The sequence below is a fragment of the Corticium candelabrum genome, chromosome 3 (assembly GCF_963422355.1).
Source record: "Corticium candelabrum chromosome 3, ooCorCand1.1, whole genome shotgun sequence".
Taxonomy (NCBI): domain Eukaryota; kingdom Metazoa; phylum Porifera; class Homoscleromorpha; order Homosclerophorida; family Plakinidae; genus Corticium; species Corticium candelabrum.
Genome location: NC_085087.1, coordinates 8,979,337 through 8,995,241, shown reverse-complemented (window position 1 = coordinate 8,995,241; position 15,905 = coordinate 8,979,337). Strand labels below are relative to the sequence as shown.

General features: G+C 39.8%; 4 protein-coding genes across 6 annotated transcripts in view; all 4 read right to left on the bottom strand.

Annotated features, from left to right (window-relative positions):
* Positions 1 to 73: 73 nt before the first annotated feature.
* On the bottom strand, positions 74 to 4,943 carry LOC134176960 (uncharacterized). Of its 2 annotated transcripts, XM_062643656.1 has the most exons (8): positions 4,492 to 4,943; positions 4,262 to 4,385; positions 4,103 to 4,201; positions 3,886 to 3,981; positions 2,433 to 2,498; positions 1,730 to 2,371; positions 1,477 to 1,665; positions 74 to 1,403 (listed from the first exon to the last, which is right to left on the bottom strand). In XM_062643656.1, the coding sequence occupies exons 2-8, from the start codon at positions 4,382 to 4,384 to the stop codon at positions 288 to 290; spliced, it is 2,331 nt and encodes a 776-aa protein (XP_062499640.1). In that variant the 5' UTR covers position 4,385; positions 4,492 to 4,943; the 3' UTR covers positions 74 to 287. The 2 variants fall into 2 exon arrangements, with proteins under 2 accessions (XP_062499640.1, XP_062499639.1); XM_062643655.1 differs by having other exon boundaries at positions 4,262 to 4,943.
* Positions 4,939 to 8,524, bottom strand: LOC134176961 (uncharacterized). 2 transcript variants are annotated; one of them, XM_062643657.1, is made up of 6 exons: positions 7,850 to 8,524; positions 7,229 to 7,327; positions 7,093 to 7,159; positions 6,354 to 6,404; positions 5,578 to 5,850; positions 4,939 to 5,281 (listed from the first exon to the last, which is right to left on the bottom strand). In XM_062643657.1, the coding sequence occupies exons 1-6, from the start codon at positions 7,855 to 7,857 to the stop codon at positions 5,096 to 5,098; spliced, it is 684 nt and encodes a 227-aa protein (XP_062499641.1). In that variant the 5' UTR covers positions 7,858 to 8,524; the 3' UTR covers positions 4,939 to 5,095. The 2 variants fall into 2 exon arrangements, with proteins under 2 accessions (XP_062499641.1, XP_062499642.1); XM_062643658.1 differs by lacking the exons at positions 6,354 to 6,404; positions 7,229 to 7,327; positions 7,850 to 8,524 and adding exons at positions 6,199 to 6,314; positions 6,692 to 6,741 and having other exon boundaries at positions 4,942 to 5,281; positions 7,093 to 7,161.
* A 699-nt stretch (positions 8,525 to 9,223) lies between these two features.
* LOC134176839 (upstream stimulatory factor 1-like) lies at positions 9,224 to 14,590 on the bottom strand. Its single transcript, XM_062643510.1, has 5 exons — positions 13,987 to 14,590; positions 12,887 to 12,995; positions 12,682 to 12,740; positions 12,460 to 12,554; positions 9,224 to 9,600 (listed from the first exon to the last, which is right to left on the bottom strand). Exons 1-5 carry the CDS (start codon positions 14,459 to 14,461, stop codon positions 9,289 to 9,291), a joined length of 1,050 nt encoding a protein of 349 aa, XP_062499494.1. The 5' UTR covers positions 14,462 to 14,590; the 3' UTR covers positions 9,224 to 9,288.
* A 424-nt stretch (positions 14,591 to 15,014) lies between these two features.
* LOC134177373 (protein maelstrom homolog) overlaps positions 15,015 to 15,905 on the bottom strand; it is a 9,023-nt gene continuing 8,132 nt past the window's right edge. Inside the window, exon 10 of the mRNA XM_062644148.1 lies at positions 15,015 to 15,905. This exon is cut by the window's right edge and continues 466 nt beyond it. Coding sequence (XP_062500132.1) covers positions 15,388 to 15,905 — 518 coding nt within the window. The 3' untranslated portion in view covers positions 15,015 to 15,387.

Sequence of the window (15,905 nt, the reverse complement as noted above, 5' to 3'; positions counted from 1 at the left end):
GGGCAGACATACACAATGGTAGCCTGAACTTGAACCCAAAGTGCAAAGAATCCCAAAGACAATGTCTGACATATCAAATATTTTGTGCCCTCTAAATATTACTGTACAGCACAGATTACTTGCTATACATACAGAAACTGACATTGTCACCATACAATAATCACAAATACCATTTATCACTACTACTGTATGATCAAACATGCATGTGATTCTGATCATAACAAACTTGTCATACATGTGATACAATGCTCTGTTTATCAATGAATCCTTTATATAAATTGTCATCACTAAAGTCCAAGTTTTTCCTTGACCACACCATCAATAGGATTTGGCAAATGTCGACATGCCTCCAAGAGCATATCATCAGTCTTCACAGAGTCAACTTGTTTTGCCTTCACTTGGACAATAATTGCTAACAATTTATCCTCAGGAGTTACTTTGTCATGACACAAGGCATCAATACCATCTTTGCTGAACCCTAGTGTTGTACCGAATGAATACCATTGAGATGAACCCTCAGATATTACAGCCTTTGCAACAGCACTCAATGTCACTAGTACTGTCTCACTTTCGACAACCAGCAAGTCACCAAGACTTTCTACGACTCGCTCATCACCAACTACTTGCTTTACAGCAGCTTTTGCTCCTTTTCCAGTTGCTTTGGCTTCCTTGATTTCCTCCTCAGAGTAAACAGCAACTTGTTTCAGTTCTTTGTGTTCCTCTAAATGCTTTCTGCTCAGATATTCAGTCTCATAGTCAGTGCCTGGACTGTATCTGTCTAACATATCTCTCCAAAGAGACATGACAATGTCGAGCAGAGAAACGCATCTTCCTTCTGTTGCCTTACCTCCACGACATACAAAGTTGACAGAACGAACAGGATCTACCATGGCGACTAAACACTCGACATGAAATTCAGCTTCATCACCTTGTGATAGGATTAGTCCATTCCTCCACAGCTGTGCTTTCTTATCTAATGTAGTGCAAACTTTAGATTGAAACATGCCAAATGCAGATGGACTGAAGATGGTCGTCTGACTGCTGCACACTTGACGTCGACCGACATACACTTTCTTACTCTCGTCTCTCTTCCACATGACAGACAGATCCTTAGAAGGCAAGAGAGCTGGAAACATGTACGTGTCGTCTCTGCCTTCCACTTTGAAGCAGATATCAAGAGATTCATTTATAGTGAGAACTTTATCTGTGTCGAGTTGAACTTGAATCTTCTTATCTCTTTGGAAATGATTGATTGCCGTTTCTGCTTCTTCTCTTGTTACTGTGCCATCCTTCCTCTTTGACCTGACATGCCACTTGAAATCCTCGGAAGCAATGAGAGGACCGATGGCATAATGATGTAGAGATGCAGGATTGAGAGCTGCCACATCACCGGCAACAGCAATCTAAACACACATCACAACAATATTACACAAACATACACAAGTACAACAAATAAACATCTGCTCGTCGTCTCACCTCTCCTGAATCATCTAAAAAATCAACTACCTTCTCTACAACCTTCTTCTCTTGTCCTGGACATGCTTCCTGCTCGATCCTCTCCATCAGTGTTGCCTTCTCCATGAACGGATCTTCCTCTTTCTTACGAAGAGAAGGAAGCAACTTGGACACGACTGGCTGACAAAGACGAGGATACAGAGGAGCAGACTGAAACATAAATATCTTTATCAGTAGGAAATATCTCCAACGAATTCTTCTTATAATCAATGACCTGCTGCAACTGCTGCTTCACATCACAGAGAACTTTCTTTAGTTGTTTCATTTCAGGTGACCTGCTCCTCCTACAGTCGAGAACAAAACAAACTTCAATGATGTTGATCTTGCCTTTGAACAGCTCACGCATGTCGTCGACCACACGCTGCAAGACACCCTCACGCCCTGGACAGTAATCTATGTGACTGCCAGCTATCAACACTGTGGGTATAAACTCTGCATCCAAACTGGCTCTGAGAAATGAGAGCCAATACTGAAGCTCTTCTAGCAACTCCTCAACACTACAGAGTCGTCGCTCCTCTCCTCTCACTAGACTCACTAGCAGGATGAAGAACGAGTTGGAGGGAAAGAAAAGGCCGTGTGTTTTGTGGAACTGCCCTTGACCTGCAAAGTCCCACACTGACACGCGACCCACTCCCGGAATATCGACTGTCATCACGTTGATACCAATCGTGCGTTCCTCTTCACATTTTGGGTCATCTGCTTGATTCTCGTTTGCAAAAATCCACTTCAACAATCCTCGTTTGAGAGCCTCCATGAGTGTCGTCTTTCCTGCTCCTTCTTTACCAATGAAACACAATTTCATGATTTCTGGTCTCACTGTGCCCTCGGCATACAGAACAGCATACTTCTGTTCAACCTGACAATACAACCCATCCATTCTACACATACCACCATATCTCACTACATAAACGTCTCACCATTGCTTTCATCAGTCGTCTTCTCACTTTAGCATTAGCAGTCAGTCTGTAGGCTCTACTTAGATCCTGACAACATAACACACACATATAAGATACGATGGTCTATACCAGAGGTTTGTGAAGACAGATTAGAAATGCTATCACCAATGTTCTCACCAGGATTTTGTCTCAACCAGCAAAGCAAATTGAGTTATGACGTCATATATCAAAATGACGTCACTTCCGGTTTGGTAGTTTTAACTCAAGTGTTAGCATCTTAGTCTATGTCTAATAAACACCTCCTGTCATGCATAACCTACTACTATTTACTAGAACCAAACATCATCCCTACAATCTGCACCTCCTTACACAGTCTAACTAAATTTTAGATAAAAACTCAATGGTGTGTCAAAGCATGGGCATCTTCTGTAACAGCATTCCAACCGTCATACAACACAAGTGTACACATGCCAAGATTGACAATTAGCCAATGATGATGAGCAAAGGACATTTCTGTGGTACTTAGTAACGAGGACGTTTGTTCATGGATCATGCCTGCTGTCTCCACTACCCAACCAGTAATAAATTAATGGTTACTTTTCATGATTCAACCGACTATCTCACTACCCCAACATATGGCCGAGACTGCTGAGAACACTGGCTATCACAGATAATTGTACACATTTACTCAAGTGTACAAAGCGTAGGCTAGGGGTAAGGGGTAAGAGTAGTTGTACGCTTTTGGGGCGGAGCATAAAATGTTGATGAATTCTTTTTGGTCCAGAAGTAGATAAAAAGTGATACTGAAATCAGGATATTGCATTTACACGTACGTGTGTTGTACTGTATCTACGTTTGTAACCAGACTTTTCAACTCTGGTTTGTAACTATCCGTCGCAAGTGTATGACGTGTATAGCACGCTAAGCATTCGTCACACGTGTTTACTAGAGTGTACATGGTGTGGAAGGTGTATTCTGTGGTAGATACTAACAGACCTGTCTAAGAGACCTTGCGCTGTTCGTAAAACGCCGCCAAACAGATAGCAACAGTTTGTGAACGCTTTTGTCTTTGCCAGCCCATCTTTGTCTCGTGAGGAAGCTGTGCAGAAAGTGCAACGATAATGGAAGACTGCTGGACAGAACGACGAAATGTGCATATCAATCTTCCAAAGGGTTTCTAATTATTTAGTTATTGTAATACCATGGTTCTACATTCACATGACCAACATTTTATGTACGCTTGGGGGAGGGGGAGGGGTATGCAGAAAAGAGTACGCTTTGTACGCTTGAGTAAATGTAGACAATTATGGATGACCCCTAAACCAATTATTGTTTGCTGCCTATGCCACTGCTGTTGCACTTTCTATTGATTTAATAACATGTCATCATAATATTTAATATCAATACATTTATTATTACCATACATCACATCAACACATACAACAGTTCAACTGCAACACATGGAAACACTCACCAAAGTCTTCTGTTCAGCATTTGCTTTTGATTTTAATAGAATTTCAACAATTTCATCATGATCCCACCGTGCTGCAGACATTAGAGCAGTTCTACCCTGTAATGACAATAATTGTGTTTTATTGTTTGTCTCTACTGTAATATCCGTCCTATCACAAATCTCATCACATCATTTAAATCTCATTCTCTTCATTCATTCATTCACTATCAACACTTACCATAATATCAGTTCTGTTGATATCTGCCCCTCTAGACAACAAAAGCTCAACTAATGACTTGGAGCCATACATACAAGCTTTCATCAGTACAGTACTTCCCTACATTAGAGTGAATTGTTATGAACAACAATAAAACGAGTCACTCAATCAATAACATACATAGTCATCACACGCATTAACTTCAGCGCCTTGATCCAATAGACATTCAACGTCATCACGTGACTTGTTCCACACAGCGCTCCATAGCTGGCTATTCAATTCTGTGATGTCTCTCTCACTCATTCTAACATAACAGTAACACATGAACGTGTAACCACACAAGACTACCCGACAACACTCTACCAACATGTCGCTGCCCCTCCCTACTCACTTTCCAACTTTATTCTCACCTTCAAACCTAAAACTCTCTTTACAATTCCTTTTCTCTACAAATTTCCAGCCATTTCTACCCTCCACTCCACGACGTCGCCAACCGAGTGCTGCTACTCACTCATATGACCTACTCACCATCACGTGTCTACTTTAGCGCACGCTATGTGTAAACAGCAAGTAGAAATTAACAAAATGTTTACAACGAGATAACAACGTCCATTCATCTGCAGACGCGACGATCAATGAGACGTGAGTTTGTGCTTGCAAACCCAAACCTTTGTGATGCACTTTAAATTAAATTATTATACATAATTCCATAATTAATTAATTAAAATAAATGTAATATTATCAAAACATAGATTTTTAATTTTATCATAAAATTTTTACATTTACCCTCAAATTGCTCAATACATTCTAAATAATTTTTATTAATATCAACAACCTTCAGGCTGGAATGTGTGTGTGTGTGTGTGTGTGTGTGTGTGTGTGTGTGTGTGTGTGTGTGTGTGTGTGTGTGTGTGTGTGTGTGTTCATATATAATTATTTTAATATCAATATTGTCCTCCAGCGTCGACCACCAAGTACAGCCTATACCATCTACTAATACTATATCATACAATATTATTGATCGTCACCCTTCTTTCTCTTCAACGATTGAAGAAGCTCTTCTTTACGTTTTGCCAGCATTTCGCTCAACAACAAAAGTTTGTTACTATCAGTGAGAGATGCTTGACTCAGCATTGTCTCCTTGCCTTCTTTTAATTTGTTGGTGTTTGGTAACGACGATGATGCTATAGGACAAGCATCCTAGAAGAAAATCATTTCATGTGACGTGACATGCATACACCACGTTAACACACACACACACACACACACACACACACACACACACACACACACACACACACACACACACACGCACACACACACACGCACACACACACACACACACACACACACACACACACACACACACACCAATCACCACAAGTAAACACTAATAATTTATTACCAATTTATTTATTATGCCAATAGTCTGCTACTCCAAGGACATCCAACTAATATATTTACATCAATAATTATTGTAGTTGAGACATACTTACATGCAGTGGCTCAACAATCATGTTTACTGGAAAGTCTACACGTGCATGTGTTTGATTCTGAACGCACAAGTCTTGCAACTGCCTCCATCTGAATGTCACGTGATCGACTGAATAACACGTATAAACAGTCGCTGGATGTTGAACAACAGCAGCAGGAAAAGCGTCAGATGTTGGTGCATTGAGAGCTTCAGATGTAAAAGTGTTTGACTGACGTTGTGCAGCATCATCATCTTGTAATGATGCACTCAATACTGTTTGAAGTACTGAACCATCCTATAAGTTGATATTAAACAACACAACAAATTTAATATAAATCATTAATATTAACAATACAAAAAATAACGTTAAACATTAATATTCGATTAATATTAAACATAACAATAAATTGATATTAAAAACAACAATAAATTAATATAAATATAACAATAAATTGATATTAAACAATAGAAAATATTAATATTAATCATAATAAATTAATGTTAAACTATAACAACACAAATACTTACTAATTTAATTAAAATTAAAATTACAAAATTACGTATATTCACTAATTGATTCACACACAATGAGAGATAGATGAAGGAAAAATCAGACAAGCAGACAGACAAGCAAACACATTACATCGTGTTGCATCCTGTCATTTCTGCCCGCATGCTTGCCACGTTTTCCTATTCCGCTCTCGCTTATGAACTCGAATCTAGTGAATTGACGTTCACAATTCACAATCGGCTGCATGTCTGTTATACCAAGCAAACGAGACAAACAAGGAGACATACTTTGAGTGTGAACGAGGACCGTGATTCCACACTCGTCCAAATGAAAGCAACCTGAAACAACAAGAAACTGATTGTTGTGTTACGTTCTCTAAACTAAGAATGATAGACAAATAAATAAACAAATAAACAAATAAACAAACAAATAAACAAAGAAATAAACCAACAAATAAATAAACAAAAATTAAAACACCAAATAAATAATCAAATAAATGAATTAACAAATAAACAAAGAAATAAACAAACAAATAAATAAACAAATAAATAAATAAATAAATAAACAAATAAATAAACAGATAAACAAATAAACAAAAAATAAACAAACGACGTGACGTATCTACCTGACTGTGGAGAAACATCCTTCGTTTGATGTCTTGCTGTCTCAATGCGGCTACATCCCACACATGCACACAACACATTATTAACAACAAATAAACAAACAGACAAACAAACAAAAAACAACAAACAGACAAAGAAATAAACAAATAAACAATCAAACAACAAAAAACAAACAAACAAATAGACAAACAAACAAATAGACAAACAAACAAACAAATACACAAACAGGCAAACAAACAAGTAAACAAACAAATAAACAAATAAATAAACAAATAAATAAACAAATAAACAAACAAACAAACAGACAAACAAATAAACAGACAGACAAACAGACAAACAAAAAGCAGACAGACAAACAGACAAACAAACAAACAGACAGACACTAAACATTCAGAACGTGAACCTTTTTCTGTTTCTCTTCTATTTTCTCTTCTACTGCCTTTACAGCTACATGAACCACCTCCACATATCTGCTAACACAAAGCACATAAACACGTCAGATGTCGTGAGAGATCGAGCTACATGAGCCATATGACTGCCTCTCATAGTCGAGCTGATGCAACAAGAAATGAGGTTGTTCAGTAATGTCCACTCCGTGTTGCCACCAGAAATGCCTTGTCTTCTTGTGCTGATCTGAACTACAATAGAAATCATAAATAAAACAAACTCATGCAAATCACTGCTCACTAGTCTATGCAACATATGGGAAAATGTATTAAACACACTGAGCAATTGGTTTAATTGTATCGTCCACAATTTGTTCGTCTTCATCACACATGCCCATCTACTCTAGCTAATAGAGTCTACATCAGTACGTTGTGTGACAAACAAGTAGTAAACAAACGAGTAAACAAACGAGTAAACAAAAGAGTAAAAAAACAAATAAAAAAACAAGTAAATAAACAAGTAAACAAACTAATAAACAAGCAAACATACCAACACAAACAAATACACAATCAGACCAGACAGACAGATAGACAAACGGGCAGACAGATAGACATGCACAAACATGTACACACACAAACACAGACAGACACACAGACAGACAGACAGACAGACAGACACGCACACACACACACACAGACAAACACACAAACAGACAGACACACAGACAGACAAAACACAAACAAACAGACAAACAGATGTTGCATGTTTTCTACCTTGTCATGTGTTGCAGTACTCCTCCCTGAACGATGTTTATTTCTCTGTCTGTCACGTGCTTGTTCGCCTTCTCTTCAAAGCAACAGCACCATATCTTTGCATCGGGTTCCACCTCGCCTTCCTCCACAACTGGTTTCTTCAAACACTTTCTCGCATCCTTGACCTGACAAAACAATTCGTAATTAACTAAAAAGTTTGTTGAATGTGTTGATAACTGGTTGTCTGTCTGTCTGTCTGTGTGTTTGTCTGCTTGTCTGTCTGTCTGCCTGTTGTCTTTTGTCCTTCTGTCTGTCTGTGTGCGTGTCTGCCTATTTGTCTGTCTGTCTGTGTGTCTGCCTAGTATGTCTGTCTGTGTGTCTGTCTATTTGTCTGTCTGTCTCTCTGTCTGCCTATTTGTCTGTCTGTCTACTTGTCTGTCTGTCTGTCTACTTGTCTGTCTGTGTCTGTCTATTTGTCTGTCTGTCTGTCTACTTGTCTGTCTGTCTATTTGTCTGTCTGTGTGTCTGTCTATTTGTCTGTCTGTCTGTCTGTCAGTCTGTCTATCTGTCTGTCTGTCTATCTGTCTGTCTCTCCACCATCCAACATGTGCCTCCTCCCCGCGTTGTGATGAATTCTACAAACTTTACAAAACGCGTACTCAACAACAGACATAACCACATAAAACAAAAATTATTATCCGGGACATTTGTTAGTATAACATTTATATCAACTAAAAATTGTATTCTCAGAATTCGAGAAAGTGTGACTGCTTTGGTGCTTTTAGGGCACCAGTCTGGCAATTGAACAGCCGCTTAACGCGTCAATCATCAGACGACACGAACTCTGATTTTCGCGCCATTTCTTTCATTCATACGTTTTCTACGAACGCGGTGGCGGCAATCACGAATCTCTCAATTCTAACACAAGCTAAACAGCTAACATAAGCTTGTCCCTGTGTACTAAGGAGATATGGTGAAAAACGTAAAAATGACGTCTGCCTTGGAGTACCAGATTGCGGTGCGCGGTGCGATTGAAATCCGAGGCAATTAATTAATTAATTATATTAGTAATATTGCTACTGTACTAATATTATAAAATGGCGTATACCCCATGAGTGTACACCAGTCTACACAAACAACGAGCAATGAGCGAGTACACATGCAGACGATCAGAAACACTGAAACTGAAACTCGTAAGTGCAAAAACGGCTGCAGCCAGCCTTTACTACGTTGCACACGTTAAACCATACAAGCAGAGTTAAGACACACACAGGCCGACGGCGACCTAGATAATAGACATTATGTGTATACGCATGGGTGTGGCCATCGATTAACCCTCTAGAGACATCAACATGCACTAACAGCAGAGCGAATGACAAAATGGATGATACGAAGTTCGACGACAAGCGAGCCACAACGAATGCATTAAGAAATCTAACGTTTACGACAGATGACGATAGTCAAGACGTGTTCATCGCCGAGTCTTCGGACGAAGCAATTTTCGATGTCTGATTGGCGCTGTATTGTGCCTTCAAGGTTGCGTTTTCCATTTCCAGTTCTTCGACTCGGTTCTGGAGCATCTGGCTTTCCATCGATTGTAGTTTGGCTTTGAGTGCCGTGTTCTCGTGCTCGAGTTCTACGATTCGAGTTTGTAATGCTTGAGCGTCCATCGAGAGACGTTCGTGGCTTTGAGCGATTTCGGACATTCGAGCGTGAGCTTGCTGGAGATCTTGGATGTAATCGACCGTCTTTGCTAGTACACCGCCTTTTGACTATAGAAATGGAATCGATGATAGAAACAAGATTCAACGTTTCGTATAATGCATTCCTCTAATACAATAGTCTAGTGTATTGTGAGATGCATCCCTCCAATACAATAGTCTAGTGCATTGTGAGATGCATCCCTCCAATACAATAATCTAGTGTATTGTGAGATGCATCCCTCCAATACAATAGTCTAATGTATTGTGAGCGGGCATTGTCAATTGTTGGCAAGAAGGAGTCTGGTACCAGTGGGCCAGCTAACCTTGCCAAATGAGAATTTAGTTTTGACTTTTCATAAATTTATGTTCGTGTGTGTGTGTGTGTGTGTGTGTGTGAGTGTGTGTGTGCTTGGTTGCATTGTAGTTTGTATTGTAGTTTGCGTTGTAGTTTGCATTGTAGTTTGCATTTTAGTTTGTGTCGTAGTTTGCTTGTAATTTGCCTTGTGCTTTTGATGACAGTTCTGAAAAATATATATATATTATGAGATGCATCCCTCCAATACAATAGTCTAATGTATTGTAAGATGCATCCCTCCAATACAATAGTCTAATGTATTGTGAGATGCATTCCTCTAATACAATAGTCTAGTGTATTGTGAGATGCATCCCTCCAATACAATAGTCTAGTGCATTGTGAGATGCATCCCTCCAATACCATAGTCTAGTGTATTGCGAGATGCATCCCTCCAATACAATAGTCTAATGTATTGTGAGATGCATCCCTCCAATACAATAGTCTAATGTATTGTAAGTCCAATATTCAGGCACGACCGTTACCTGGACAACTACTACAACATGTTGCGGGAAGTAGGCTTCCATTGCCGTAAAGAACTGACAGCTCAATTCCAAAACAAGCAACGCCCAGACATAGCTGTCTATGATTTTCATGAGGGCAAGAAATTATTGTTAGACATTACAATAACACACCCTTGGGCACAAAGTAACATCTCAGGGAGCAGCACTACGGCAGGATTTGCAGCAGTGGAAAAAGAAAAACAAAAGGACAAGAAATACAGAGAAACTGCTGAATCCCTAGGACACATCTTTCGCCCAATCGCAATTGAGGCTTTCGGACGCTGGGGCCCCAAGGCTGAAGAGCTACTGACAGAGACGAGTAGCCTCGCAAGCCAGGCTCTTCCGCGCAGTCGCTGAGCTAACCGCACGTGAATCACACAAGGAGGAAGAGCTTTTACCGGAATTGCTCCAGCGCGAGAAGAGCCTGGTCGCTTTCGAGAACGTCATAGTGACGTCGGACCCCCGATCCGGTTTCATAGCTTGATAAGGCTAATTCTATTAGGTAAGCATGTAGGTACAAAAGTTGAGAACACGCAACATCGCTTCATGCACTTGCTTGTTTTGCACGAAGTACGTAGTTGACATCATCGTTCGCTTCTAGTACGTATGTAGACAGCTTAGCCATGTAATATTCTGCAGTGTCACGACTCCATTTCAGCATTCAGTTTCGCCAACAGCACACCGCCGAATCTAGATCTGCAAGCGCGGTAGTTTGAGAAATGAACTCATTGTACGCGGTTAGTGTATATATGTAGCAGTCAGAGTCCATGCACTGAAACAAGTCGTACGTAGTACACGTGCAGCTACGAGTCAACTCTACACTTCCTGAACATGGTAGGTCCACTGCACTGCTGTTTTCCCATGCCTACATGTTTCCAGTTCACCGTGAGGAGAGCCAATATCGTACAAAAGTGCTGCTTGCTGAGTCGAAAGTACCGTCACATAGACTGCGTTAGCAATACACGCAAATCTGATCATGACGTGGAGAGGTCAACAAGCTCTAGGCCACTTTTCATGAACCATTGAGTGAAACTGGGCCGGCAGTTCTCACACCATTTCCCCCACAGACTATAGATGTCAGAGTAGACGCGCAAGAGTGGTGAATAGTTCTACGTCGGTTTCAATTCGCGCAAACCTGCAGATGAGTTCAGTAGAAAGAAACGTTGCTGGAGAGTGTAGGTTCAGCGGACCAGTCCCATGTAGGCCATTCCTACGCTCATTATTCACCAGCACTTTGTCCATCAACAGCTTCACTGGATTTTGTGTTCACGCGCTCTCCGCGGAGGGCTACCTCTCTGCTTCGTGTATCAGCGCAATTACAGTAACGAGCTCTTTAGGAAATCGAAGTAGCCTTATGCAAGCTATGAAACCGGATTGGGGGTCCCACGTCACTATGACGTTCTCGAAAGCAACCAGGCTCTTCTCGCGCTGGAGCAATTCCGGTAAAAGCTCCTCCTCCTCGTGTGATTCACGTGCGGTTAGCTCAGCGACTGCGCGGAATAGCCCTGGCTTGCGAGGCTAAGAGACGAGCAAGATGGCACCCATGCAATTGGACAGGCCAGTGGGCCAATTCAAAGCACAGTGGTCACGTCATTTGTCGGTGACACGTCAACGACTAAATTCGGACATAATCAATAAACGGACATTGACAATTGTTGGCAAGAAGGAGTCTGGTACCAGTGGGCCAGCTAACCTTGCCAAACGAGAATTTAGTTTTGACTTTTCATAAATTTATGTTCGTGTGTGTGTGTGTGTGTGTGTGTGTGTGTGAGTGTGTGTGTGTGCTTGGTTGCATTGTAGTTTGTATTGTAGTTTGCGTTGTAGTTTGCATTGTAGTTTGCATTTTAGTTTGTGTCGTAGTTTGCTTGTAATTTGCCTTGTGCTTTTGATGACAGTTCTGAAAAATATATATATTGTAAGATGCATCCCTCCAATACAATAGTCTAATGTATTGTGAGATGCATCCCTCTAATACAATAGTCTAGTGTATTGTGAGATGCATCCTCGAATACAAATATCTTGTTGGGTGATACAGCAACTAAAATTTTAGTGGTGAGTGAGTCGATGTCTTACCTGGCCTTGCTTGGTGTGATCATCCTGACAATCGGGTACAACTTTCGCAAGTTCAGTGATCCAAGTGTTAATTTTGTCGCGTCGCCTTCTCTCGACTAGATCAGAATTACTAACTTAAAATTGGATGCATACGCATGCACACACACACACACACACACACACACACACACACACACACACACACACACACACAACCTGTTCATGTATCAAACAGCTGCTTACCCTCATTGTGAGTTGATCGTCTTCTTTCGTCTCTCATACTCCGCGACACTGACTGTTTCCTACAGAAACCAAAACCACCTGGTGGTAAGTAACTCAAAAACTACAAACGCACGCATGTATGTGTGTGTGTGTGTGTGTGTGTGTGTGTGTGTGTGTGTGTGTGTGTGTGTGTGTGTGTGTGTGACATTCAATGGTAAGGACGTACCCTCCTGCTTGTTGAGCTCTCGGTGCGATTGCTCTTTGTGTTGCATTCTGAGTAATCACTTGTGGTGCTTCATGGCTGCCAGCAGGAACCATCAGATAGAACTGCTGACCTAAATCAACATCCATTAGTCATAACAGACAGACAAACAAAGAGTAAACAAACAAACAAACAGACAGGCAAAGAAACAGACTAATAGTTAGACAAAGATACAGACAATCACAAATGCAAAATATGGACAAACACATAGACAGACAGTTGCACAATGGTAAGATACAGATAGACATACACACAAACACACAGACAAACAAGTAACATAAACACAAGGTCCTAACACAACAACAAAACTAATATATAAAATAATTAATAAAACTAATTAATAAAAATAATTAATAGAAATTAATAAAACTAATTAACAGAAATTAATAAAAATAATATATAAAAATAATTAATAAAACTAATTAATAAAAATAATTAATAGAAATTAATAAAAATAATTAATAGAAATTAATAAAAATAATATATAAAAATAGTTAATAAAAATAATTAATAAAAATAATTAATAAAAATAATTAATAAAAATAATTAATAAAAACAACAATAATAGTTAATAAAAATAATTAATAAAAATAATTAATAAAAATAATAATAATAGTTAATAAAAATAATTAATAAAAATAATTAATAAAAATAATAATAATAGTTAATAAAAATAATTAATAAAAATAATTAATAAAAATAATAATAATAGTTAATAAAAATAATTAATAAAAATAATTAATAAAATAATTAATTTATGATAGAGTAGCAAGTTTCTGAGTTTTTTTAAATTTTCTACGATTGCTGTATTATTGACATGGACAATATTTAAAAATATATCATGTTGTTTAGTATGATCCTTAAAAAATAATAAAAATAATATATAAAAATAATTAATAAAAATATATATAAAAATAGTAATAAAAATAATATATAAAAATAATTAATAAAAATTACAAAATCAAAACAATATATAAAATTAATTAATAAAAATAATTAATATATAAAATAAATTTAATAAACTTACAAAAAATTTCTAAACCCATCTCATCGACCACACCCACCTTGTCCCTGTCCAACCGACATCGGCGTGATCGCCGGCAACAACTGCGGCTGACTGGCCGCCGCGCTCGTCACAACGTTCCTCGTGACAACCGTCACGTCATCAACACCCTGCGATGACGTCACAACCTGCGCAGCGGCGCCGCCCGACTCCGCACCGCCGCCGCCGCCCGTCGCCGCGGCTTGCGAGATGAACACGACGCCTCCGTCGGCCTCAATCTGCTGCGTCGTGAGCGCAGAGATCTCACCGACGGCCGTCGGCGCGACCTGCACGTGCGGAATGAGGCGCGGAATGGCAGCTGCAGCCGCGACGGCTGCTACATTGTTGTGCTCATGTTGCTGATCTTGTTGCGCCGTGTAGGGCAATTGTAGCATAGCCGCTACTTCTTCGTGTTGATCGTGCGTCTCGGTGATGACTTCTTGTTGGGTCGCCTCGCTCGGCGCGTCGGCTTTCTCGTCGCTTGAAGGCTCGAGCATCGTCGTTGAAATTACGCGCGGAATGCTTCGGGATGAGAGTTGAAGGTCATGTGCTCCTGCGCCGGGTCACATGAAAAATATGGCTGCTGCCAATTCGTTGAGAGGAAGTCACATGTAACGACCGCGTGATGTGGGGGACGCATGCGTGTTAGAAGGAAAACAATGTGTTGTTTCCCGGATAAGAAAATGGCGGTGTAATTACTCGAGGCCCGGATATCCGGGATAAAGATATTTTGCTGTGTAGCGTGGTTTTAGTAAATTAATAATATATTTAATGAAATAAATAATTATGTGTATTAAAAATATTTGTTGTATTAGGATTAATGATTAAATAACACGAAAGCTAAACATAAATTTAAAAATTAAAATATAAAAATTAATTAATTAAAATACATTATTTTACTCTATTATTAGTCTCGTTAAAATTTGCTATACTGCGTTCATTGAATTTGTGTTAAATTTATTTCTAAACATAACGGCTATCGCGTACATGTCTGGATTTCGAGGCAGCGCATGCAGAGTCATGTACACACCCACACACAAAAACTCGCCCATGCGTACATTTCTAAGCATTAAATTGTAACATTTTATAAATGTTAAGCATAAAACTTGTCGTCATACTTTATATTACTTACTTTGTGCGTATTATCAAGTTTCTTTACAAAACTTAATGTCCTCGGAAACCCCGTGACCCTGCGCGCATACTTCCGGTTCTGTCCAGATTTATTACAACAGACAACAGCAACACAACAACGACAACAACTAACTAGTCAACCAAAAAAGCACCGTCCTTCAGATAAACTGCTTATATCAAATTATACGGCCATCTGTAACGATTCAAAACGACAAGAACAGAAAAGTCCAACTGTAACCAATGAGACACACTGCACTGAAAAACCGTGCAACAACATACCACGCATGCGCAACTACTTAAACGGCCATCTCTCTACCGACATCCCGACATTCCTTCTTGACGATCCCGTACTCGTTTGCCATGCTCCTGTATTGAATACCGATGCGTCTGTAATCAGCAGGGGTGCGCCCATATTGATATGTGATGCCCCTACATTCAGCGATGATGGGCCTGCATTCAGCTGCGATGCTCCTGCATTCAGTTGTCCCGCCTGGTAGATACCATACACACCCTGTCCGCGTCCGAGAGTGACAGGCAGAGCCGATGCCACCGGCTGACGAGGAACATTGTAAAACCCTGGAGGAGATACATGTGTCCGAGACAGCCGTGAATTCAACATATCGACGTGTTCTGCTGCAACGACCGACGAATTACGAGGCGGCAAATCATTCCACGCTTCCATTCTCGTACGTGCTTCAGGCATCACTCCAACCGTTGTCGTAAAGTTCGTAGGCTGAGTAACAGTCTGCGTCTGCAATGGTGCACTCGAGACGGTTTTCGGTTGCCTCGGCTGTTTCTGATCAGCAATCA